The sequence below is a fragment of the Cricetulus griseus genome, chromosome 7 (assembly GCF_003668045.3).
Source record: "Cricetulus griseus strain 17A/GY chromosome 7, alternate assembly CriGri-PICRH-1.0, whole genome shotgun sequence".
Lineage (NCBI taxonomy): Eukaryota > Metazoa > Chordata > Mammalia > Rodentia > Cricetidae > Cricetulus > Cricetulus griseus.
The window spans coordinates 85,610,077-85,630,072 of record NC_048600.1 but is presented as its reverse complement, the minus strand read 5'-3'; the positions used below and the strand labels follow the sequence as shown (position 1 = coordinate 85,630,072).

At 49.3% G+C, this 19,996-nt stretch overlaps 1 protein-coding gene across 1 annotated transcript in view; it reads right to left on the bottom strand.

The window, feature by feature from the left end:
- Window positions 1-1,358: 1,358 nt before the first annotated feature.
- Window positions 1,359-19,996, bottom strand: part of Wscd1 (WSC domain containing 1) — a 31,004-nt gene continuing 12,366 nt past the window's right edge. Inside the window, exons 5-8 of the mRNA XM_035447396.1 lie at window positions 8,265-8,424; window positions 7,060-7,224; window positions 4,351-4,551; window positions 1,359-1,711 (exon numbers count right to left, since the gene is read on the bottom strand). Of these exons, the coding sequence (XP_035303287.1) occupies window positions 1,359-1,711; window positions 4,351-4,551; window positions 7,060-7,224; window positions 8,265-8,424 (879 nt within the window). The remainder of the gene's footprint in view (window positions 1,712-4,350; window positions 4,552-7,059; window positions 7,225-8,264; window positions 8,425-19,996) is intronic.

Sequence of the window (19,996 nt, the reverse complement as noted above, 5' to 3'; positions counted from 1 at the left end):
ATAGTACTTTGTGTTTTATGTGTGGTGTGTGTGTGTGTGTGTGTGTGTGTGTGTGTGTGTGTGTGTGTGTGTGTGTGTGTGTGCGCGCACACGCACGCGCGCACGCGCGCGCGCGCGCGCGCACACACACACACACACACACACACACACACACACACACACACATGCGCATGCGGGCGTGCATGCCCAGGCTAGCTTCAAATTCACTAGGTAGCTGAAGATGAGACTGAGTGCTTGATTCTACTGTTTTCAGTCTGAAGTGCAGAGAAGGAAGATGGATGTCTCTATACTTGGTTTGCATAGAACTTTCTGTATGACCTCTATAGAGCATGGGCTTGCTGATGTGTGGGACAACTGGTCCTAGTGGTCCCTGAGACATACCACCTAGGGCCTCTTATACCCACCACAAACCCCTCCTGCTGGAGTCTGGAGATCCTCTGGAGGCCAAGCTGCTATCCCATCCTCTGGCCCTCCTCATGGGCAGGACGCCCATGCTTTGGAAGACAGTTGAATGGGGGAGCAAGTGGGGCTACTCTTAGATGCCTTGGTGCTGTTAGCTGAAAAAGGGTAAGAGGGCTGTGCTGAATAGTAGCGGCTGTCCTAAGGTCAACAAGTGTACTTGCAGGAGTTGGGGAGGGGGCGGCAGTGGGCCCCATGCTGACACAATGTTGGCAGTCCTCATCCATGGAGAAGAGAGAGGCAGAGACATGGTGTTTGCAGTGCCCGGATGTCACAGCACACACATTTATGGGATGTCAGATACACAGCCAGGGTCACACATTACCCATCAGCGACAGTCTGTCTGTGCATCTCCATCCCCCAAGTCCTCACTGTACTGCTCAGCACAATAATGCCTGCCCAGTACAATATTCGAGAGCCAAGGACCTCAAAAGGCCAGTTTGTGCCCAGCTGGACCCAGGAAGCCAAGGGTCTCCCACAGCCTTGAGTGTGCACATGTTAATATATGAGGCAGATAGCCAGTCTCTGTAAGCATACACCCTGGCACCCGAGTGTATGTGTCCATATCTGGCTGTGTATGCAAAGCTGGAAGTGTCCGACCCACCCTACCCAAGTGGCTTAGGCACATTAAAATGGGCACTGTGGATGTTGAATGATGTCTAAGTGTGTCTGAGGATGTGTAAGTGTCTGGCAAGGAGTGTCCTGTGATGTGCATCTATCTGGGTAGGCTTGGTGCTGCCCAGCATCCTCTGCACATGGAGCAGTACTGGCAAGGACACCTTGCTGACTGTGTGCTGGCAGCCATGCATCCCAGGGGTCCACAGATCAATGCACTAGAGCAGTGTTCAGCCGTTAGTGTAACTGCATCTCAGCAGGAGCAGGTATCCAGGGTGGGCCTATCATCTGGGTACATACTCCCTGGGCAGCCCAGCCCAGTTGTGGTCACGCAAAGCCTGGTCCACTGTCCGGATATAGCCATTGATCAAGTCCTTCATCTCCGGGGTGAAGGGCTCTGTGTCATGAGGGCGCCGGCCACGCCGCCTGAAGCTGCCCTCTTTGTTGTTCTCCACACAGAGAAGCCGTTCCTCACTCACAGAGACGTTGAGGAAGGCCACCATCTCCCGCAGTGTGGGCACCAGGCTGTGCCGCAGCTCCTCATAGTGCACAACCAGCAGCCGCTTCCCATACTTGAGCCAGTCTAGGACGTGTGAGGACCACCAGGAGGCATAGCTGTTCACAAAGTCCGGCCATTCTGGAACAGGAGGAGAAGTACTGCAGTCAGGGTTGCCTCCCAGGGCTACTGGTTCTGTAGGGCCTGCCTAGGAGAGGGCTGCTGCCAGTTTTTGACCTTTCACTACCCAGGGCTGACCCACTTGGGAGTCCAGTGTGAATGAATGGTTCCTGTCAGGTTCTACTTGGAAGAGTCCTACGTCTGCCTGGAAGACACCGATCTTGGGTACCAAGTTAAGATAAACACAGCCTGTTATGTGCCAAGTGAAAACTGGCCCTTTCCTGTGTGCTGAGTTCTTTGACTTTTGGGACTGTCCTGGACAAGGAGTGTGGGTGGGCCTGTAGGCCTCAGGGCATGATAAAAGGGTCAAAATCAAAAGGAAACCCAAGCAATCCATCTTTGTGCAGATGATCCCATGAGCACCTTGACCTTGGCCCAAGCCACTGGGCACATCAAATTTTAAGGAGAGGGCAATAATCAGGGTTCTAGTGCTTGCCATCTGGATCAACTTGCCTGCATCCTCTAGGGTAGTGGTTCTGAATATGTGGGTTGGGATCCCTTTGGGGGATTGAATGACCCTTTCACAGGGATTGATTAAGATGATCAGAAGATATAGATATTTATGTTATGATTCATAACAGTAACAAAATTCCAGTTATGAAGTAGCAGTGAAAATAGCTTTATGGTTGGGGGTCACCACAACGTGAGGAACTGTATTAAAAGGTTGCAGAATTAAAAGGGTGACAACCACTGTGCTGACTAATGGTTAATGTATGCCACCAGCTTCTGGGCCCCAGTGAGTTGAGGATGCCAAGCAGCTTAGTCTGCTGTGCTAAGAGAATGTGGTGTGTGAAATATGCACATGGGGGCCTAGTCATCATGATAGCAGATTTGAACCCATGACGTTGCTGGGAGGCAGGATGAAGATTGAAGCCATAGACAAGGGGGCAACCTCTTGTTTTTTGCAGATCTATACCAGGAGATGCCCATTTTTACAACATAAAGAAATTATTTTTGGAGGGTGCAGGGTATGAAAACAAAAATGGTCCCGGTTAAAAGTTTCTCATTAGGTGCAGCAGAGCTATTACATACCTATAAACCCAGCATTTCAGAGGCTGAAATAGAGAGTTATGAGTTCAAAGCCAGCCTGGTCTATATAGAAAATTCCAGAACAGTCTAAGTGGAATAATATTTTGTCTAAAACATTTCCTTTTTGTCTAAATGTTTCCATTGTTGAGCTATTGGCATACTATGGCTTGCCTCCTGTCATCTTCAAAATAATCCTGTGAGATCGGACAATACCAGTCTCAAAGATGAAAAACACCCTGATCTCTGGGGAAAAGGCTGAAGCTTCCTCAGAGCCAACGGAGGGATATGAGCTCAGCATGAGTATGGTAGGCTGATGGGTGCTGATCTCTTGCCACTGCCCCTTTGTACCTAAAAGCAGAGAAGGATGGCTGTTGGGGTCTGGCCAAAGTAGAAGGTGATAGGTAAGGGGATGACTGATAAGCCATCAGGTCACCAGTCAGCTCCGGAAGCACAGGTTCGGCTGGCACTGGCCCTGCAGCATCTCTACCCAGTGTTGCCCTGGGCAGTTTTATTCTTGGCTTAACTGACATTGTCACCTCCAGATGTACATTTCTATCAAATACCATCATACTGGGACAGGGGTTCAATATATGAATGGAGGGGGACTAGGGCCAGACTGTAGTGCTTCAAGGGCAGGCTCTTCAGCTAGGGCCTGACAAATGGTAGAATTTTAGAAGCTGAGATCAGCAGGGTGACTCCATGAAGAGAGCTATTTGATTGGTCCAAATCAGGAAGCCAGGGTGCTATGACTGAATGCTTGTAACATATATGAAAGTCCCTAGACTCCAATATGATGGTGTCTATAGAAGAGGTTTCTGGAAGACAATCTGGGTTAGATGACGTTGTGAGGGCTTGGGCCTTGAGATGGGATTAGTATCTCTGCCATATAGCCATGGAGTGCTGTCTGAAATCTGGGAGAAGGGTTCCTCCAGACACTGAATCATTCAGCTTCTAGAACCATGAAGAACAAAGAACTGTTATTTAAGCCCCCATCTCCGGTGCCTTGTTATGGTAGTCCAAGCTGACTAGGAAGCAGGGATTAAAACCCAGCTCTGCCTCTCAACACCCAGGTACCCTGGACAAATCAAGTTATCCTCTGGGCTCATCCAGAAAGTTACATGGACAGTGATTCCCCTTCAGAATTCCATAGAGTCCATGGGGGCAGCTTAGGAAGGACCATGATGCTGAACCCGGGACACACCAGGCATGCACACTATCTTCCCATTGCTGAACGTCGTGTGACTATGGCCTCCTTTTCTAAAGGAGAATCTTGTTGATTCAGGCAGAGGGGCAAACAGAGCCATGTGCATCTAGAGCTGTCTGAACTCTGTGCGAGCTCCAGGTCTATATGACCTCATCACCCACCTGAGGGCAGAGAGAAGAGGAAAAGTTTGGCTTGCCATCTGCATGGCAGTCACATAAAGTGCCACACTGTGTGGACAAAGCAAGCTTGGAGAAGATGGGGAAGAAATGAATGCAATCAGGCCTCTCCACAGCCAGGAATGTGTATTCGGATCCTGCACCACCCTGCTACACTTCTCAGTCCCCAGCCCAGGCGATCCGTCCCTCACCTTTGCTCTTCCAGTTGTGGTCAGGGGCATAGCCCAGGTGTCCAGCACATTTCCTATTGAATTCGGCAACTAGAGATCTGTATGGGTTCCGGATCAGCAGGATGGCGGAGTCGAACATCTCAATCTCCCTCCGGCCACTCTCATGTGTCTTCACACAGATGGTGCGCCGGCTCCGCCAATGGTCCTTCTCACCCTTGAACCCTGCTCAGGAGGAATGACAGGGCCTCTGTGGAGGAAGGTACCCTCACCACCACATGGGGTGATCCCATTTCCACAATAGCACAAGGACTGATGGCATCTGAGGGAATATTGGGGAATCTATGGATGGGGACAGGAGAGGCCTTCATAGGAGTGGCTCTTGTCGCAGGGAAAGTGTGATCAGGAGGTGTCTCCTGGCAGGGAAGATGAAGCATGAAGCAAATTACCTCCTGCAGTCCCTGGCAGTGAAAGAGACAGGGTCCTGACTATAGATACAGAAGGTGACACACATGTTGGACTTTCCAGGGAGATAGTTTCAGAGGAGCATTTTAAAGAATTTTGCCTCCCCCCCAAAATAAAATAATAAAAAAGGAATTTTGGCCCACATGAAGACTGAGGCTCAGAGTGGGTATGTGACTTACACAGTATTACACTGCATCCTGACACCTGTACTAGAGCTCTGCCATATGCCCTTGAGTGTTTGTGTGAAGGCCCCATCTTCTAGCCACCACTCCAGTAGAGACAAGACAGCCATCATTGGTCAGTGGCTGTAAACAATAGTAGCCTCCCTATGACCTTATATATCTCATCACAGATCCCTGGACTATCACATGAGTAGAGATTTTCTACTGTGGGAACCAGGGCAGGTCTGGCGATGGCCACACTCGAAGTATTTCAGGACCCACGACCCTGCTTCCATGAATAGAGAGTTGTCCCCAAAGCCAGTATCTCTGCTACCCACATTGTTCTGTGGCTCCTTGCTAAAAGCACGGTGGACTCAGAATTTGAGTGAAAACTGATTAAAAAGAAAAATCAGACTGGACTAATTGGTCCCCAGAGTCCCAGGATTCCATAAGGACCTCGGGGCTCCTTGTGTTGAACTTAGAATTAGTTGGTGGCTGATGCTGTCAACTTGATAAGGTTGAACTCAGCTAGGAGACATGCCTCTGGGCACACTGTGAGGGATGTTGCACTGGCCTCTGGGCACATTCATGAAGGATGTGGCATTGGGGACTATCTTGATTGGGTTAATTGATGCAGGCAGACCCACCCTAAAGGAAGACGACACCATTCCCTGAACTGGGGTCCTGGACCACATAAGAGGAGGAAGCTGTCTGAATTCATTGATTTTTTTTCCTTGATGAACACAGAGGGAACTAGTGTGACCAGCCACCTCAATCTCTTGCTTTCTGATTTACCTGGTGGATTCCATCTCAAACCCTTCCTTCCTTGAGTTGCTTTTGCAACAAGTGTTATTTGTCACAGCAAAACGAAGAATAAATACAACAGCAATAAAGAAACAAGAACAGATCCTGACTTTAAGGTTGTGGACGAGAAGGTGGTGTGGCCCAAGTGCAGATCACCAGGGCTTCAGGGAACAGAGCAGGAGAGCCCACAAAGTGGGATGTTCTGGAGGCTTTCCGGAAAGACGTTGCCCGGAGTCCCTAGCCCATCAGTCAGCCTCACCCAGGATCCCCAGCTCAGAAAAAAAGGCTCCTTAAATCTCCACAGTCTTGTCATGGGATTTGGGAAACAAAGTCCCACTGCCCCGCTTTGGTAGTGGTTGCAAAGCATCCAGATCAACAGTGGCATCAGTGTTTCCCTGGTGACTGGAAAATGCAACTCTCAGACCCAGAATTGGTGGTTGCCCACCAAAGCTTGCCACTGCTATGGGTCAATCACCAGAAGTGTTTGCCTTGATTGATCTTACCAAACAGGTAGGATGCCATCAGAGGAAGATTCAAACTATAGCTAAATAAATGCCAGGCAACGTCCGAGGGCCCAAAGCCCAGGTGCCTCTTGGCAGCCCTGAAGCTGGTTGTTATACTCTTTGGCCACTTATCTACATGTATATCCAGGCAGCTGGCACAGGCCTTCTAGGCAAACATGGTAGGTCATTGCAGCCTGGAGAGAGGGGCCAGCCAGAGAAAGCAGGTCCATATGCTTATACGTCAACTGTCCCCTACATCTGCAGGTGCCCTTAGCATTTCAAGGAAGATGGGCTGGGCTACATATGCACGTACCCAGTTTAAGAACTTGCTGCCAAAGACACTAGGTTGTTTTGTTTCTGACAGTATGGGCTTCGCCCCCCCAAACCAAACTCTGGTTCAGAAACTCAGAGCAAATGCTGTTCCACTTGACAACTGAGAAACACATTTTGCCAAATTTAGATGCCACTTGACTTGTCTGAGGGTCTTCGTTCTTGAGCAGCATGCAACCTTGAGCTGTTTAAGTTAATTTACTCAGCATAACGAGACCTCTTATTTTTACAAGGGAAAGATTAGAAATCATAAAGTTCTTGAGCATTTCTGGATCAATTAAAAAACAAAACAAAACGCTGCATTTCGATGAACTACCCCTTTGCCTGGAAAAAAAAAAAGAGGGATGAACAGATTAACTTTCACCCTTAATGACTGGGGAGCTATGGGAAAATTCTAGAGCTTTGAGGAGGGCTGGTTCGTGAGGGGACCGTATGGGGTTGCGTCTTCTCCCCCAGCAACCCTGGCTTACCCTTGTTGTACAGGGTTCCATCGAAGTAGTAGCTTCCTGTGTAGAAGCCAGTGGCGTGTTCGATCAGGTGCCTTGCCCATGTGTTCCCAGCTCCTGGGAAGCTCGACAGAGCCACAAACACCTTAGACTTGTCGGGCAGGAACCTCCTGTCTGTGCACCGGGTGTCTGAAAGTCCATAAGTCACCAGGGAGTCACTCACCCGCACTGTGATCTCAGATTCGCCACTGAAGTCCTCTGGACAGGGACTGGTGACTAAGGGATTTGTCACCTGCACCTTGTTATGCGGTGAGTGACTAGTGATGTGATAAAGCCACCCATCTCTGGTGGCTGGGAATTGGGTGTTCTGAGGACTCTCACCCCACTCTGTTTTTATGGGACAGCCAAAGCCTCTTGGCATAAAACAGAGAACTCCAGATTCTGCTAGAGGAGGCAGGCAGGGCTTTGTCTGAACCCAGCCATGCTACTGCAGCGCAATGAACTGAAGCTGGGCTGATTTAAGGCTTCTCATGTTCCCTCCCCAGGGCTGCTGGAAGAATTACAAGTCACTAGGGGACAATCCCTGGAGACACTGGCAACGGTGGGGATGCTTCTCCCTATGAGCTAGTCTCCCCCATCAGTCCCTAGGACCAGCAGAGGCCAGTGTGGTGACGCTCACTCCAGGAAGGCTGCTAGCACACGAGGCTTCTGAGACCTAAGTGCCTTTCCTGTGCCTGAGTCTTGTGTTATCCCCTGAGCCACCCCACCCCCTTCCTCTCTGCCTCTTACTCTATCATCCCCATTGGCTCATATTTTCAAAAGGAGCCTGGCCTCACCCTACCTTTCCTCTCCCCTACCAACTAAGAAGAGACACATGGAACTCTACACACCCTTCACCCCGAGGGTTCACAGTCAGGCATTCCTAGTCTTTCTAGCCTGGGGAGCTCTTTGGGCCCAGACCAGAAGTTCTCAACCTGTGGGTTGTGACCCCTTTAAGGTTTGAATGACCCTTTTATAGGTGTGACTTAAGACCATTGGGAATAATCAGATGTTCACATTAAAATTCATAACAGTAGAAAAATTACAGTTACAAAGTAGCAATGAAAATAATTTTCTGGTTGGGAACCACCCATAACATGAGGAATTGTATTAAAGTGTCATAGCATTTGGAAGGTTGAGAACCACTGCTCTAGACCAATGCCACAGTCCAGGAGGTATGCAGAGCTCACCTTGTACAGGTGTCTGGTAGACCTCACAGTAGCCAGGTAGATCTTGAGCCTCAGGGGCCTGGTTGCATAATGCTCCATCCACAGCATCCCGCAGGCTGAACTGGGGGGTAGGGTAGGCACAGTAGCAATCCCAGCCCCGGAGGATGGCCAGAGGAAACTCCTGTGGGGAAGGAGAGGAGGAGTGTGAGGTGAAGAAGTGAGTGCCTTGTCCCTGTAGTTCAGGTGTCAGCTGTACTCTGTGGGGGTGCTGCCACTCATATAGGGTCAGCAGGGATGACCACCAGTCACTGTGTCTAAACCTGAGGTAGTCACAGAAGTGAGATGTGACTTCTGCCCTGCTCAGGGTGGACGGGTGACAAAGCAACTGCCACCACACTGCAAAAGCGTCACTGTGGGAGAAGGTGAACAAAGCCCAGGATGCTGGGCAGATCCTTGGGCAGATCCTGGAACAGGGCCCTGGATATGGCTGGAGTGGTAGGGCGGGTGAGGACATCACAGAAGAGACTCACATAAGTGAACTTGTGAGGTCAGGAAGCCAGCTAGCTATGCTGCCACAGAGCAGCTCAGGGCGTGGTGTGCCATATCATTAGACAACAGACCTTGAGCCCAGAGAGGGGAGCCCAATTCCCTTGGCTACCTGTGCCCCACTGGAAAGGGACAAAAGGCAACCCTTGGGCTAGTGATCCCACAACAGATTGGGGACAGACCCTATATTTGTTTTGCAGAGATTGAAGAGTAGAGTAGAGAAACACAAACCTTGTTCGTTCCTGACATGCTCAGAGGATGGGGGCCTTTCTGAAAGTGGAATGACTCCATCAGACAGAGACTGGACATACCTCTTTTTGAGGGCACAGCCAGCTCTCAAGAGGCTTTTGTTCCTATTTGGAGTGTCCACATCCTACAGCAGAATGAGAACCCCGAACCCTGGATGTGAATTCTGGCTCACTTGTGCAACAATGTGAGATGCTTGACCACTCAGAATCTCACTATTGGTAAAAGGTAATAAAATATACCACGTAGGTTGATGGCTAGAAAAGTTGGGCCCCAGTGGGTCAGCATGGTGCCTGGAATCCAGCAGGCATTTCATATAGGAATGGGACATATTTGGCTTCCTTACCCTTTTGAGTGTTTATCACAGCTCATTCAAAAAGTGCATCCAGTCACTTCCCCTAACACATGTCTGTGAACACCCACTATGTGCCAGTCATTAGGTTGGACCTAATTCAGCCCCACCCCCATTTCTCCTAAGGGGAACAGCAGGTTTCTCAGGTACAGAGCCTATGTGACAGAGGGAGGCAGCTGGTGGAGGATGGTGTTTGCTGTGAAGAGAGCTGCTGCACAAACCTTTTTATTTTTTGCCCACAGCAAGAAATCTCATAAATAAATAAGGAAAATCAATAGCGTTTTCTGTGCGTGGCTTGGTAAAGCTGAGGAGCTATGCACTCGTGTTAGACAAGAGATAGTGTCGCAGCCAGGGGATGTGAAGCGGAGCCTGGGGGACTCAGCCAGGGAGAAATGCTAATTGCTGACTCCTAGGGCACTGTAGACCCTCTCCTGTGAGTCCAGAAATCCCTGTCCACACCACCCCCATTTTTCTTCATACTAGGATGGCACTGTGCTCACTGACACAAGGGACTGACAGGCCCCGCTGTGTCTTTAAGTAGATTCCACACAGAGGCCCCACACAACTTTACTTTGGTGGCCAGACTAGCCAGCTTTTCTGGCAGTAAGAGTCCCTGTGGCTGTGAACTGGTGAAAAGTGGTATGGCCCCTGCAATTTTACCCCCTCTTTTTACCAGTGACCTGCCTTGTCCCTCAGTGGAACCTTTATCTAAGCAGGGGCTCCCAGGCCCCCATGTTGCCCTTTGGGAGCCCACAGTGACTTGGTAGTGTCTTGCTCATTCCAGCACACACAGCCTGTGACGGTGGAGACTCAGAGTGGACCTTATTTAGAAATGGGTATTTATAGAGTTAATTAAAACAAAGCCATTAGGTTGGGATGGCCTTTGCGTGTGACGGGTGCAGGCCAATGTAAGCATCTAACAACCCTGGGAGACACAGGTAAAGGAAAGAGGCTTTGGAACAAACCAAGGCTGCTGGTTCCTCCAAGTTCTGATTCCAGCTTTAGCCTCCAGAGCTGTGTGAAGGTTAATACCTGTTGCTTAATCTGCCCAGCCCATGGTGCTGATACAGCAGCCTGAGTCAGCTAAGACAATGGCTCTCTTTCTTCCTTGGCTACGGAGTCAGGCTCCCACCCCAGGACTTTTGCACTGCTATTTCAACTGCCTGGACTGTTCTTCCCCACACACCCTCTCTCACTTTCTTCTAGCCACCATCTCAGGGAGGTCTCCTCTGCCTGTCCCTTTCCAAACCGCAGTGCCCTCCCACCTACTCCCTGGCTGTGTGTGAATATGACTTACTAAGTTCCTGATGAGATACTCTGATTGCAAATCTATGGTCGGTCAGCCACGAGGAACACACACGGAGGCAGGGGGCAGTCCATCCACTTAGACGGTCTACTGCCTTTCCTCCAACATCTCTCCTTCCCTTCAACCTAAGCCTCCTGCTTCTTTCTGACCGCCGCAGATCAGCGGTATCCATTCTAGAGTGTCATATAAATAGAATCGCAGGGTGTGTATTTTTGTGAGCCTGGCTTCTTTCATTCAGAAAACCATTGGTTTAATCTGTCCCCATCGCTTTACATGTCCGCAGCTTGTTCCTTCTCACTGTCACATAGAATTCCACGTGTGGATGGATTGTGTGTGCATTGACCAATCCACTGTTTGACAGCCATCTGAGCTGTTTCCGGGGTGTAGCCACTGTGAGGAAAGCTGCTTTGAAACATCTAAGGATGAATGTCTCGTGTGTGAGCACCTACTGCCTTTCCTGCCTTTTTCTTCACGGCTGTACTCACCACCGCAGGGCATACTGTATATTTTATTTCTTTTCCTGGTTTCTTGTCTGCCCTGTTCACGAGAATGCATACAGGGAAGGGATTTCTGTGTCCTGTGTTTTGCCGCATCCTCGGGGTCTAAAACAGTGTCTAGTGTGAGGCAGACTTTTAGTAAGTATTTGATTGTTGAACAAACAAACGAATGAAGGAATGGATGGATGGATGGATGGATGAATGAATGAATGAACATCCTTTCTAGATTCCACCACCATCAAAAGCTGTTGGCAACAAACCATGCCATATTCGTGATAGCTAAGGTCAAGAGCATCAAGAACGATGAGGGAGGAGAAAGTGGCTACATCTGAGCCAGCCCTCCCAAGCCCAGGGCTCTGCTATCTTGGGATCCCTGCAGGGCTCTGGGCTCTCCCAAGTGGCACTGGTGCTACTGAGGTTGAACCTCTCATTCTCATATCCCAGGGCTGCCCGTCTCATATGCCTGTCCTTGCTCCCACCAGTGACCCAAACCTTTTTGCTTCCCTGAGTGGATTAAACTGTCAAGTTTCCGGGTGTTTGCAGAGCAACGGGAGAGCTGCACACAGTAATGCAGTTTTATTTACAACAAAACCGCCTCGGCGACATCACTGGATCCTGAAACACAGAACAATTTTCAGCCCCATGGGATTTCGAGGACAGGATTTCCATAAAAATTAAATATTGATGAATCTTATCTCTCTTCCAACTTTCAGCTCTCCCATGCCCCTGCCCCCACTCCAACCTTCAATGAGAGAAAAAGACAGAGGGAAAGGGGTGGAGGTGGGGGGTGGGGAACAAGTTGAAAAAAGTCAGGCAGAAAAAGCAAGCAGAAAGCCTGAGCATGGTGTGGGGTGGTGGGAATCAAGCAGAGAGTGAGGTGAGCTGCTTAGGCCTGCATCCTAGGACAGGATGGATGCATATCCTGGTCTTGATCCTGGGCCTGCCTGGGATGCAGACACCTGCCTTAGATGCAGACTTGAGAGGTTGGGGCTGAGCCTGACCTAGGAGTGGGCATCAGGCAAAGACCAAGTTTTGATACAGAGACTATGGCTCTGTGGCTTACAGGGAGCCACAAGCAAAGGCCTGGCCTGGGGTTGTGGATATCTCTATTCACGGGAGTGGGATCTAGGGACCTACTCTCTTTGATAACGAGTACTCAACAGCTATGACCGTGGAGATGTGGGTAAGGCTCAAAGAACCGGCTAGAGCCTTCATTTGCAACACCTCTCACTTAGCAAGCCCTCTTCACACATCCAGCCTCAAGATGCCAACAGTTCACACCAAACATCTATCTTGTGGTCACAAGAAAAGTCCAAACATGATGGCTTGGGGGGAAAGTCAGAGTGTCTCCAGGAGATCTGTGGGTATCAGTAGCAGTGGCATGGCTTTGGGAAGACTTGAGTTCAGGGGCAATAGACAAACTAGACCAACTTCCCAGAGAATACCTTCCATTAAAGCCAAATACCATTAGACAGAAGAACTGGTGAAGACCCACCCAACCAGCAGGAACCCAGGGGCTTGGCATCCACCCATCAGAGAAAGAACCAGCTCCTCCTGGGTCAGCTTCTCAAATATGTCCCACCAGCAAAGGAGCCAGGATACACAGAAATAACCATTGTCATAATCACCGTCTGGACAATGAGCTACTCAAGAGGCACCACAAAATGTAAATCGTGACATCATTGGCTCTGTGCCACACTCTTGTAGGCATTCTTGCCACATTCATCACAAAAGGTGGAGGATGGGGGTGACAGGACTAGCTAGCATCACAAATGAAAAAAAGAAAAGAACATACTAGGCAGGGACTAGGACTCAAATGATCACAAGTTCAAATCCTTCTTTGGACTAACTTGAGAAGGACAAGATGCAGTCAGAAACCATATCAAAAGTTCATTATGTACTTTCCAAGCCTACATATGAAACCACAGACCCTTAGCTCCCTCAATAATGCAGCTCAAGGAAACAATTATGAGTGTGCTCACAGGTAAGAAAGGAAATCAGAGTACAACGGAAATAACGAAGTAGGTCAGAGGTAGCTCCATTAGTAAAGTGCTTGCCTTGTAAGCACGAGGACCTGAGTTCCAGAACCCACATTTAAAAAGGGCGGATGTGGTGGTGCACACTTATAGTTTCGGAACAGGGGAGGTAAAGTCTGGCAGATCCCCGAGGCTTACAGGCTAGCAAGCCTAGCCTACTTAGAGAGTTCCAGGCTAATGATGGATGGCTTCTGAGGGACGATACTCAAGATTGTCCTCTAGCTACCACATGCATGTGCATGTGTGAACTCTTACACATGTGTACTTGCTATGTGAGTATGAACATTTGTGCACACATGTGCACATGCATACACACACATAGAAGACACAAGAAAGAGAGAATGGAGGGGGAGATGGGGGGACATAAGGGAAAGAAAGAAGGGAGGCAGAGAAAAGGGAGGGGAAGGGAGAGAAAGGGAGGTGAGGAGAGCAGAGGGGAGGGGAGGATGGAAAGCCACAGAGCCACAAAATCACAGCATAGCAACAAAAATGTACAGGTCATATTAAAGAAGAGGATCGATGAAAGATACCATAGTCCAGTGTTCATATTAGAAAACAAAGCCCTTGCACACATACCTAGAATAAGGTCAAAAGGCTGCTATGTTTTTTAGCTGTTTTCTTTTCTGATGGAGTAAAGTTATAGGTAAGTTTTATTTCTATTTTTGTACCTTCAAATTTTCTGTAACAGCTATGTTTTTTTTTTTTTTTTACCTTTGCAACCCTCTAAAACAATGAATGCTTTATAAGCACATGCAGAGTTCAATATCACAGGTTCTGTATGGGCTTTTGAATGACTCTGCTGTGTGCCATACTAGGGATGGAGCCAGGGTCTCGTGCACGCCAAGCAAGATCTAAGTGAGCCACATCCATGGCCCTTGCTTTTTTGATATCAAGTCTATTGTGTAGTACAGGCTAGTCTCAAATTCATAATCATCCAGTCTCTATGCTTCCCGAGTGCTAGGATTGCAGGCGTCTGCCACCGTGTCTGGCCTACAGCACCAGTCTTGAGCTGCTCCTGGAAAGCACACATACAGCCTAACAAAAGAAAATTCTATATGTCAAGGATCACAGGTCCCAGACTCCCACAGAGTCCACCATTGGCAAAGACGTGGGTGCTGCAAGGTTGCTGGGGGTCTCCCTGGGGTAGAACTCGCCCATCTACTGGGACTCGGGGGGATTTAGTTAGAGCAAGCAAACTGGGAGGGGAAACATAGGCTCAGGGTCATGCTTTCCTTCCCAGTTCCCCAGGCATTGTGACAGGACAGCCATACCTTATTAACCTGCCTGCAGACAGTGTCAGACTTCACTGTTCCCCATTTTAGAATCCTCACTCCCACAGTCTCTGCTCTTGCACACAAATATCAGTCTTCAAATTAATTACCCTAGATGGAACCAGAGTGATGAAAGTAGCTAACCCCCCACCCGGCTGCTTCCCACCTTGCACGGAATGAAGGAGGCAGCAGGATCTTGAAGGTGACTGAAAAGGAGCAAGCTTCCTTCTATCTCCAACGTTGAATATCAGAAATTATACAGGGCTTTGAAAATGCACTTTAGGGGAAGGGGCAGCTGGAGAGATGGTTGAGTAGTTTAGAGCCCTTGAGGCTGTTCCTGAGGTCCCAAGTTCAGTTCCCAGCTTCCATGTTGGGTGGCTCACAACTGCCCAGCAGAAGAGCTGAATGCCCTCTTCTGGCCGCTGCAGGTACTGCACTCACTGCACATATTGGACTCACCCATAACTTTAAAAATACATTTTTTTGTTTCTTCTGGGGTGTACCCACTGGAAAGGAGCCTATGCTCCTGTAAACAATCCTTCACCAGGATCCTGTAAACAACCCTAATGAAATTCACATCAACATAAACGAAGATGTGAAAGTGCAAGAGACACTAGGTGGGAAGAGAAAGGGGAGCAGCAAAAAAGAGGGGAAACAGGAGAAGGTGATGGGGTGCCTATGCCAAAAATATACTATGTGTCCTGAGAAAATGCCAGAATGAAACCCATTATTATATATAATTAACATATGCTAGTAAAAACGGGTCATTACAGCTGAGTTTGGCTCCTAAATGTTCTTTGTTGTTCAGTTACCTTCCTGGAGTTTCTTAAATCTGTGCTAGCTAACTAGTCTGAAACTAAGCATCTTTCTCTATGATCACATAAAGAATCTTTAGCTGAAAGCTGAGAAGTGGTGGTTCTGAGGGAGGGTCCCTCCCTCCCTCCCTCCCTCCCTTCCTCTCTCCCTCCTTCCCTCCTTCTCTCCCTCCCTCCTTTTCTCTCTCCCTCTCTCTCTCCTTCCACTACCCCCCCTCCTGCTTCCAAGCACCACCTCTCACATCTGCTGCTACGGGCTCACACCCTCAGGCTTAGCTCTGCCCCACTGAACACCCTGCTGCAAGCACACACCCTCCCTCCAACGTCTGGACAAGTTCTCAATGTCTGTATTACAGTGTATTGCATGGTTCTGGCCATTCCCACTGCGTGTGGCATCTGAGCTTATTTTATGGCCCAGTGAAGACGTGATGAGGCTGGTGCTGGTCAGTCCTGCCGTGACACTGCCTCTGGCCTTTCTAGGGGAGGAAGTACTTGGATTGGGGACAAGAAAGTACAGCCAAGTGTTCCATCGTTGTTGTCCCACCACCCACTCATTTTGTGCAGGAAGGAAGTCAGGAAACTACTCCCTGCAGAGGCCATGGGCAGGCCAACTTCCAGTGCATTTTCCACCCCAGGCCTTCATGCTGAAAGTGGGACTCAGTGCCATGGGAAAGGCAGGGCAGGGCAGGGCAGGGCTGTGCAGCACATTCAAACCGGCTCTCCAGGGCTGTGGGTCTTACTTCCACAGATCTTGGCCAATGTCTGACTTTGAGTTGTGACCCTTGAGGGGAAAGTTGCTGTTGGAATCCCATGGGTAGAAGCTGGGGTCCTTGCTAAATATCCTATAATGCAGAGTTCCTGAAACAATCAATTCTCCAACCCTCGAGGTCCAAGGCTGTGAGACCTTGCTCTGGGGTGAAGGCAAACCCAGGAATCTGCAAGCTGAGGCCTTGAGTCCGATTATACCAATGTGTAAGGGGAAGACAAGGGAGACAAGCTGACAGCTCGGGGACCAGAGATGCACTCTGATGCACTGAGGAGACTTTACTTGCTCTGTTTTGGCCACAACTGGAATCCCTTACTCCAGAGCCATACCATAGGTTGGCTTCTGTGGCAGCTTTGCCAGGTGTCTCCAAGGCTGACTCTGAAGAATGCTGCCTCCTAGGAGGCTCTATGGAGAACTCTACTGGCCAGATCTACTCTCTACCCACACAGAATTTGTCACCCTCCTCCCAGTGGGTCCCCCATCCTCTAAAGTGGATTTAGCTCATGTAGCACCACTCAGCTTGAGCCCCTCCTCCATCAGCTCCACTCTTCTCTGCGGTCCAAAGCATCCTGCTTACAGATGGAGAGTGTCCTGCTACTCATAGTGCCCCTCCCGACTACACCATCAATAGCGTCCTGTTTCCTGTCGGGGAGTATTAAAACAAAACAAAAAAGAAAACCACAACCGGCTCAGCATTAAGTCAGACACCCAAGGATCTTTGTAACTTTTCCACACCTACTTTTCAAACCGACTCCTAGCTGTCTCTTCTTCCAATGGACTGTCAGTCATCACATAGTGGCTATCACACAGTGACCATCAATGTCCATTTCCCCTATCCATCTGCTCACACTGCCCTAGGTGCTCCAGCTCCTCCCCTCCTCTAAGTTACCCCCATCTCCTTTAGCCACTAGCCTCACTAAGCCATGCATCTTGGCTCCTCCCCAGCCATAAACTTTACCTTGCAGTTCGCTAAGTCTCACCCATTGCTGGGCTCTGCTGGCACCCAGCACATGGTTTTACCTCTGTAAACATCAGCCTATGCAATTTGACCAAATCCTGCTAAATGTATTTTGCTAAAAGCCACTTTCAACTTGAACACTGTAGAGGATGACTCTTTCACGGCTGCAAACCCCTGTAGCTCTCAACAATGGGACTCAAAGAAATATCTCCTCCTGCTCCATCCTCCAGGGGGGGTTGGACAAGAAATGATTGAACTGATTCCCACACTTGATGCTCTGAGGACACGGGCCACATCTGAGAACCTCAGGCACCTTTTCCATGTGGCTCTGATGAGCCCCGACTGCTGCAAACGATAGAACTAAGCCAGTAACTCGCCCTTGAGATGCATCTGCAGGGGAGTCAGACAAGGTGCTAAGGTGCCAAACGGCTTATGATACCGAGAGCCTGCGGGGATCTTCTGGCACACTTCACTGTAAAACTGTAGCGACGTGAATTTGTGCCAGTAAATATGAAGGAGAGCTGAAAATAGCAAGGAGTTTCTCATCTTTAAATTATTGTCTGCAACCACCGGGCAGAGCTCCCTAGGTTCTACAAGGCAGTTCAGGGGGAGTCACATCTAGAATACTGGAACATTTTCCTAGGACATCCCCTCCCCCAAAGAAGGAGAACCCTCCAGGATTGGTTATGTCCTCTCCCACATCCCTGTAAGAGGTGTAAAGTTAGTACAACCTTTGCCAAGGGCAATCTGGCAGCAGAGACTGAACAACAAAGATACCTCCTGAACCCAGCATCGCCTGGGAGAGATTTTTGTTTTTTTTTGTTTTTTTTTTTCTTTTCCTTACAGATTCACTCATACAAAATGACCTAAACACAGTCATTGCACCACTGTTTGTAAAAGCAAATGACTAAACACAATCTAAAAGCTGAACAGTAGGAGATCGGTTAAATAAATTATAGGACATCTGTGAGGCTGGGAAAGATTGGAGTTAACTTCTAAACCCATATGGAGTGATCTCTAAGGCGGGTAGTCTGGTAGAACAGGGCCAGTTCAGCAGAGTGCAGGTCCTGTGTTACCGAAGCTGTGGGATATGTAATGGACCAGTCTAGGATGCAACGGATTGAATATTCAGTTTTTGAAAGTGGCCATAGGAAGCCAAGGATATGAGCTGCCTCCCAGGGAGGAAGCTGGGGTGGGAGAGAGGCAGGAGTGAGCTGACCTGCCTTGGTATCTCTACTGTGTTTACATAAACGTATTACTTACTCAAAGCTAACCAGAGGGGGCCAAGCCTGCAGTCATGGCAACTGCACTTGCTCTTTTTTCCCATTCTTTTTCTCATCTCTGCCTCACCTTCTGTCACAAGGAGAGGTTGCAATGTCTAAGAGCACAGATGGTGGAGTCAGGAGCCCTGGCTATGCCTGTGTACAAGCTTATCCCTCTGCAAACCTGAGCTGAATCCTACAGCCACCAGGGATATGAGGGGGTCTCCTGCTGAGAAGACTGAAGCAGATACTCTTTGGAAAGGCCATGGCCCCTCCAAAGCTGCTGGGAAGTCTGCCTTTATCCTGCTCTAGGCCTGGCATTCGACATTCCCGAGGAAGTCGGGATTGGGGTGGGCATGGTGGAACGGCTCAAACTTCAGATGCATCATTTCCCTGTAGCTCAGGCAGGGCTGGCAGTTGTGTGGGTGTCCTTACTCCCTCTCTACTGAGTTCTGTTCCCACCACGAGGATGAGAAGTGATTTCCCAGGGCCAGATGCCCGCAAGCCAATAAAGTGGGGTGACTGCTCTGTGACCTATGGGCCCTGGTGGCAGTGGCTTTAAAAATGCTGGTGGCACAAAACAGAGGAAGTACGTCAACATTGTACTCAGGCGAGAGAAAAGGGCCTATAAAAGCTTTGTTCTCCCTCCACCTTGCAAGAGAAGCATTTCCAGAGAGCTGAGGAAGCAGGAAGAGGGCAGCACCCAGTGGGGTTGTAGGGGTGGGGGTGAGATGGAGGATGGATGTGACAATCACTTCACCGCAGCTGCCCCTGCTCCACCCAACCCCCACAATGGGCCATGCAGTTGTCAGGTCCCAGCTCCATCTGTACTACATGAGCACGCGTAGACAGCTTGAGTGCTCCTGTCTTAGCTGCCTCAGTTTCCTTACCTGCCAAATGCAGGCCATCACCACACCTATCCCATCAGGCCTTAGGAAGGCTGAATGACTCAACACAGAAAAAGTGCTTGAAATAGTTAGTACCTAGCATGGTATGTTGGATCAGTGTCAGTTTCTGTTCACGGTCATTGTCATCATCACCATTGTCATCATCATCATCACAGGCAATGCCCTCTCCTCCCCTTAGCTCTGTTCTGTTATCTGTCAAATACCACAGAACACTGAGGCTATTGAACCCCAACACAACTAGGGTCACTTGCAGAGATGCAGCATCCACCACGGTGTGAGAGGACTGAGTCCCAGTCTAGCTCCTCTGTGCTCTGTGGACTCAGAGCTCCCCACCACAGCTAATACAATTCTGACTTGGAACTTTGCAATCCCCACCTGCCTCTGCTCACCCCTCATCCTGCCACAGAGCAAGTACATAGTGTAGGGACAATTGCTTTGGTGCCTTGCCCAGCTCAGCTCTAACTGAGTTCCACTCCTCTCCAAAGTCTGGACTGAACCACAGGAGTGGTTGTGGCATGGCCCCTGCAGCCAGTCACAGCCCTCAGCACAGAAAACGGAAGACCCATCAGCCATCCCTAAGGATTGATCTGGCATCTCTGAATCTAAACAAGGTCAATTTAGAAAGGTATGCAGGCACATTCTTTTTAGCTTTACACCCTTCCCTATCCAGTCTCAAATCATAGAGGGTGTTACCTGTGAACTATCCAACACACCTCGTGTGACACTGGATATATGACCTGGCCCTGCCCTCTACTCCTTGGCTCCCACCTGGGCTGCAAGAGTGGATGTG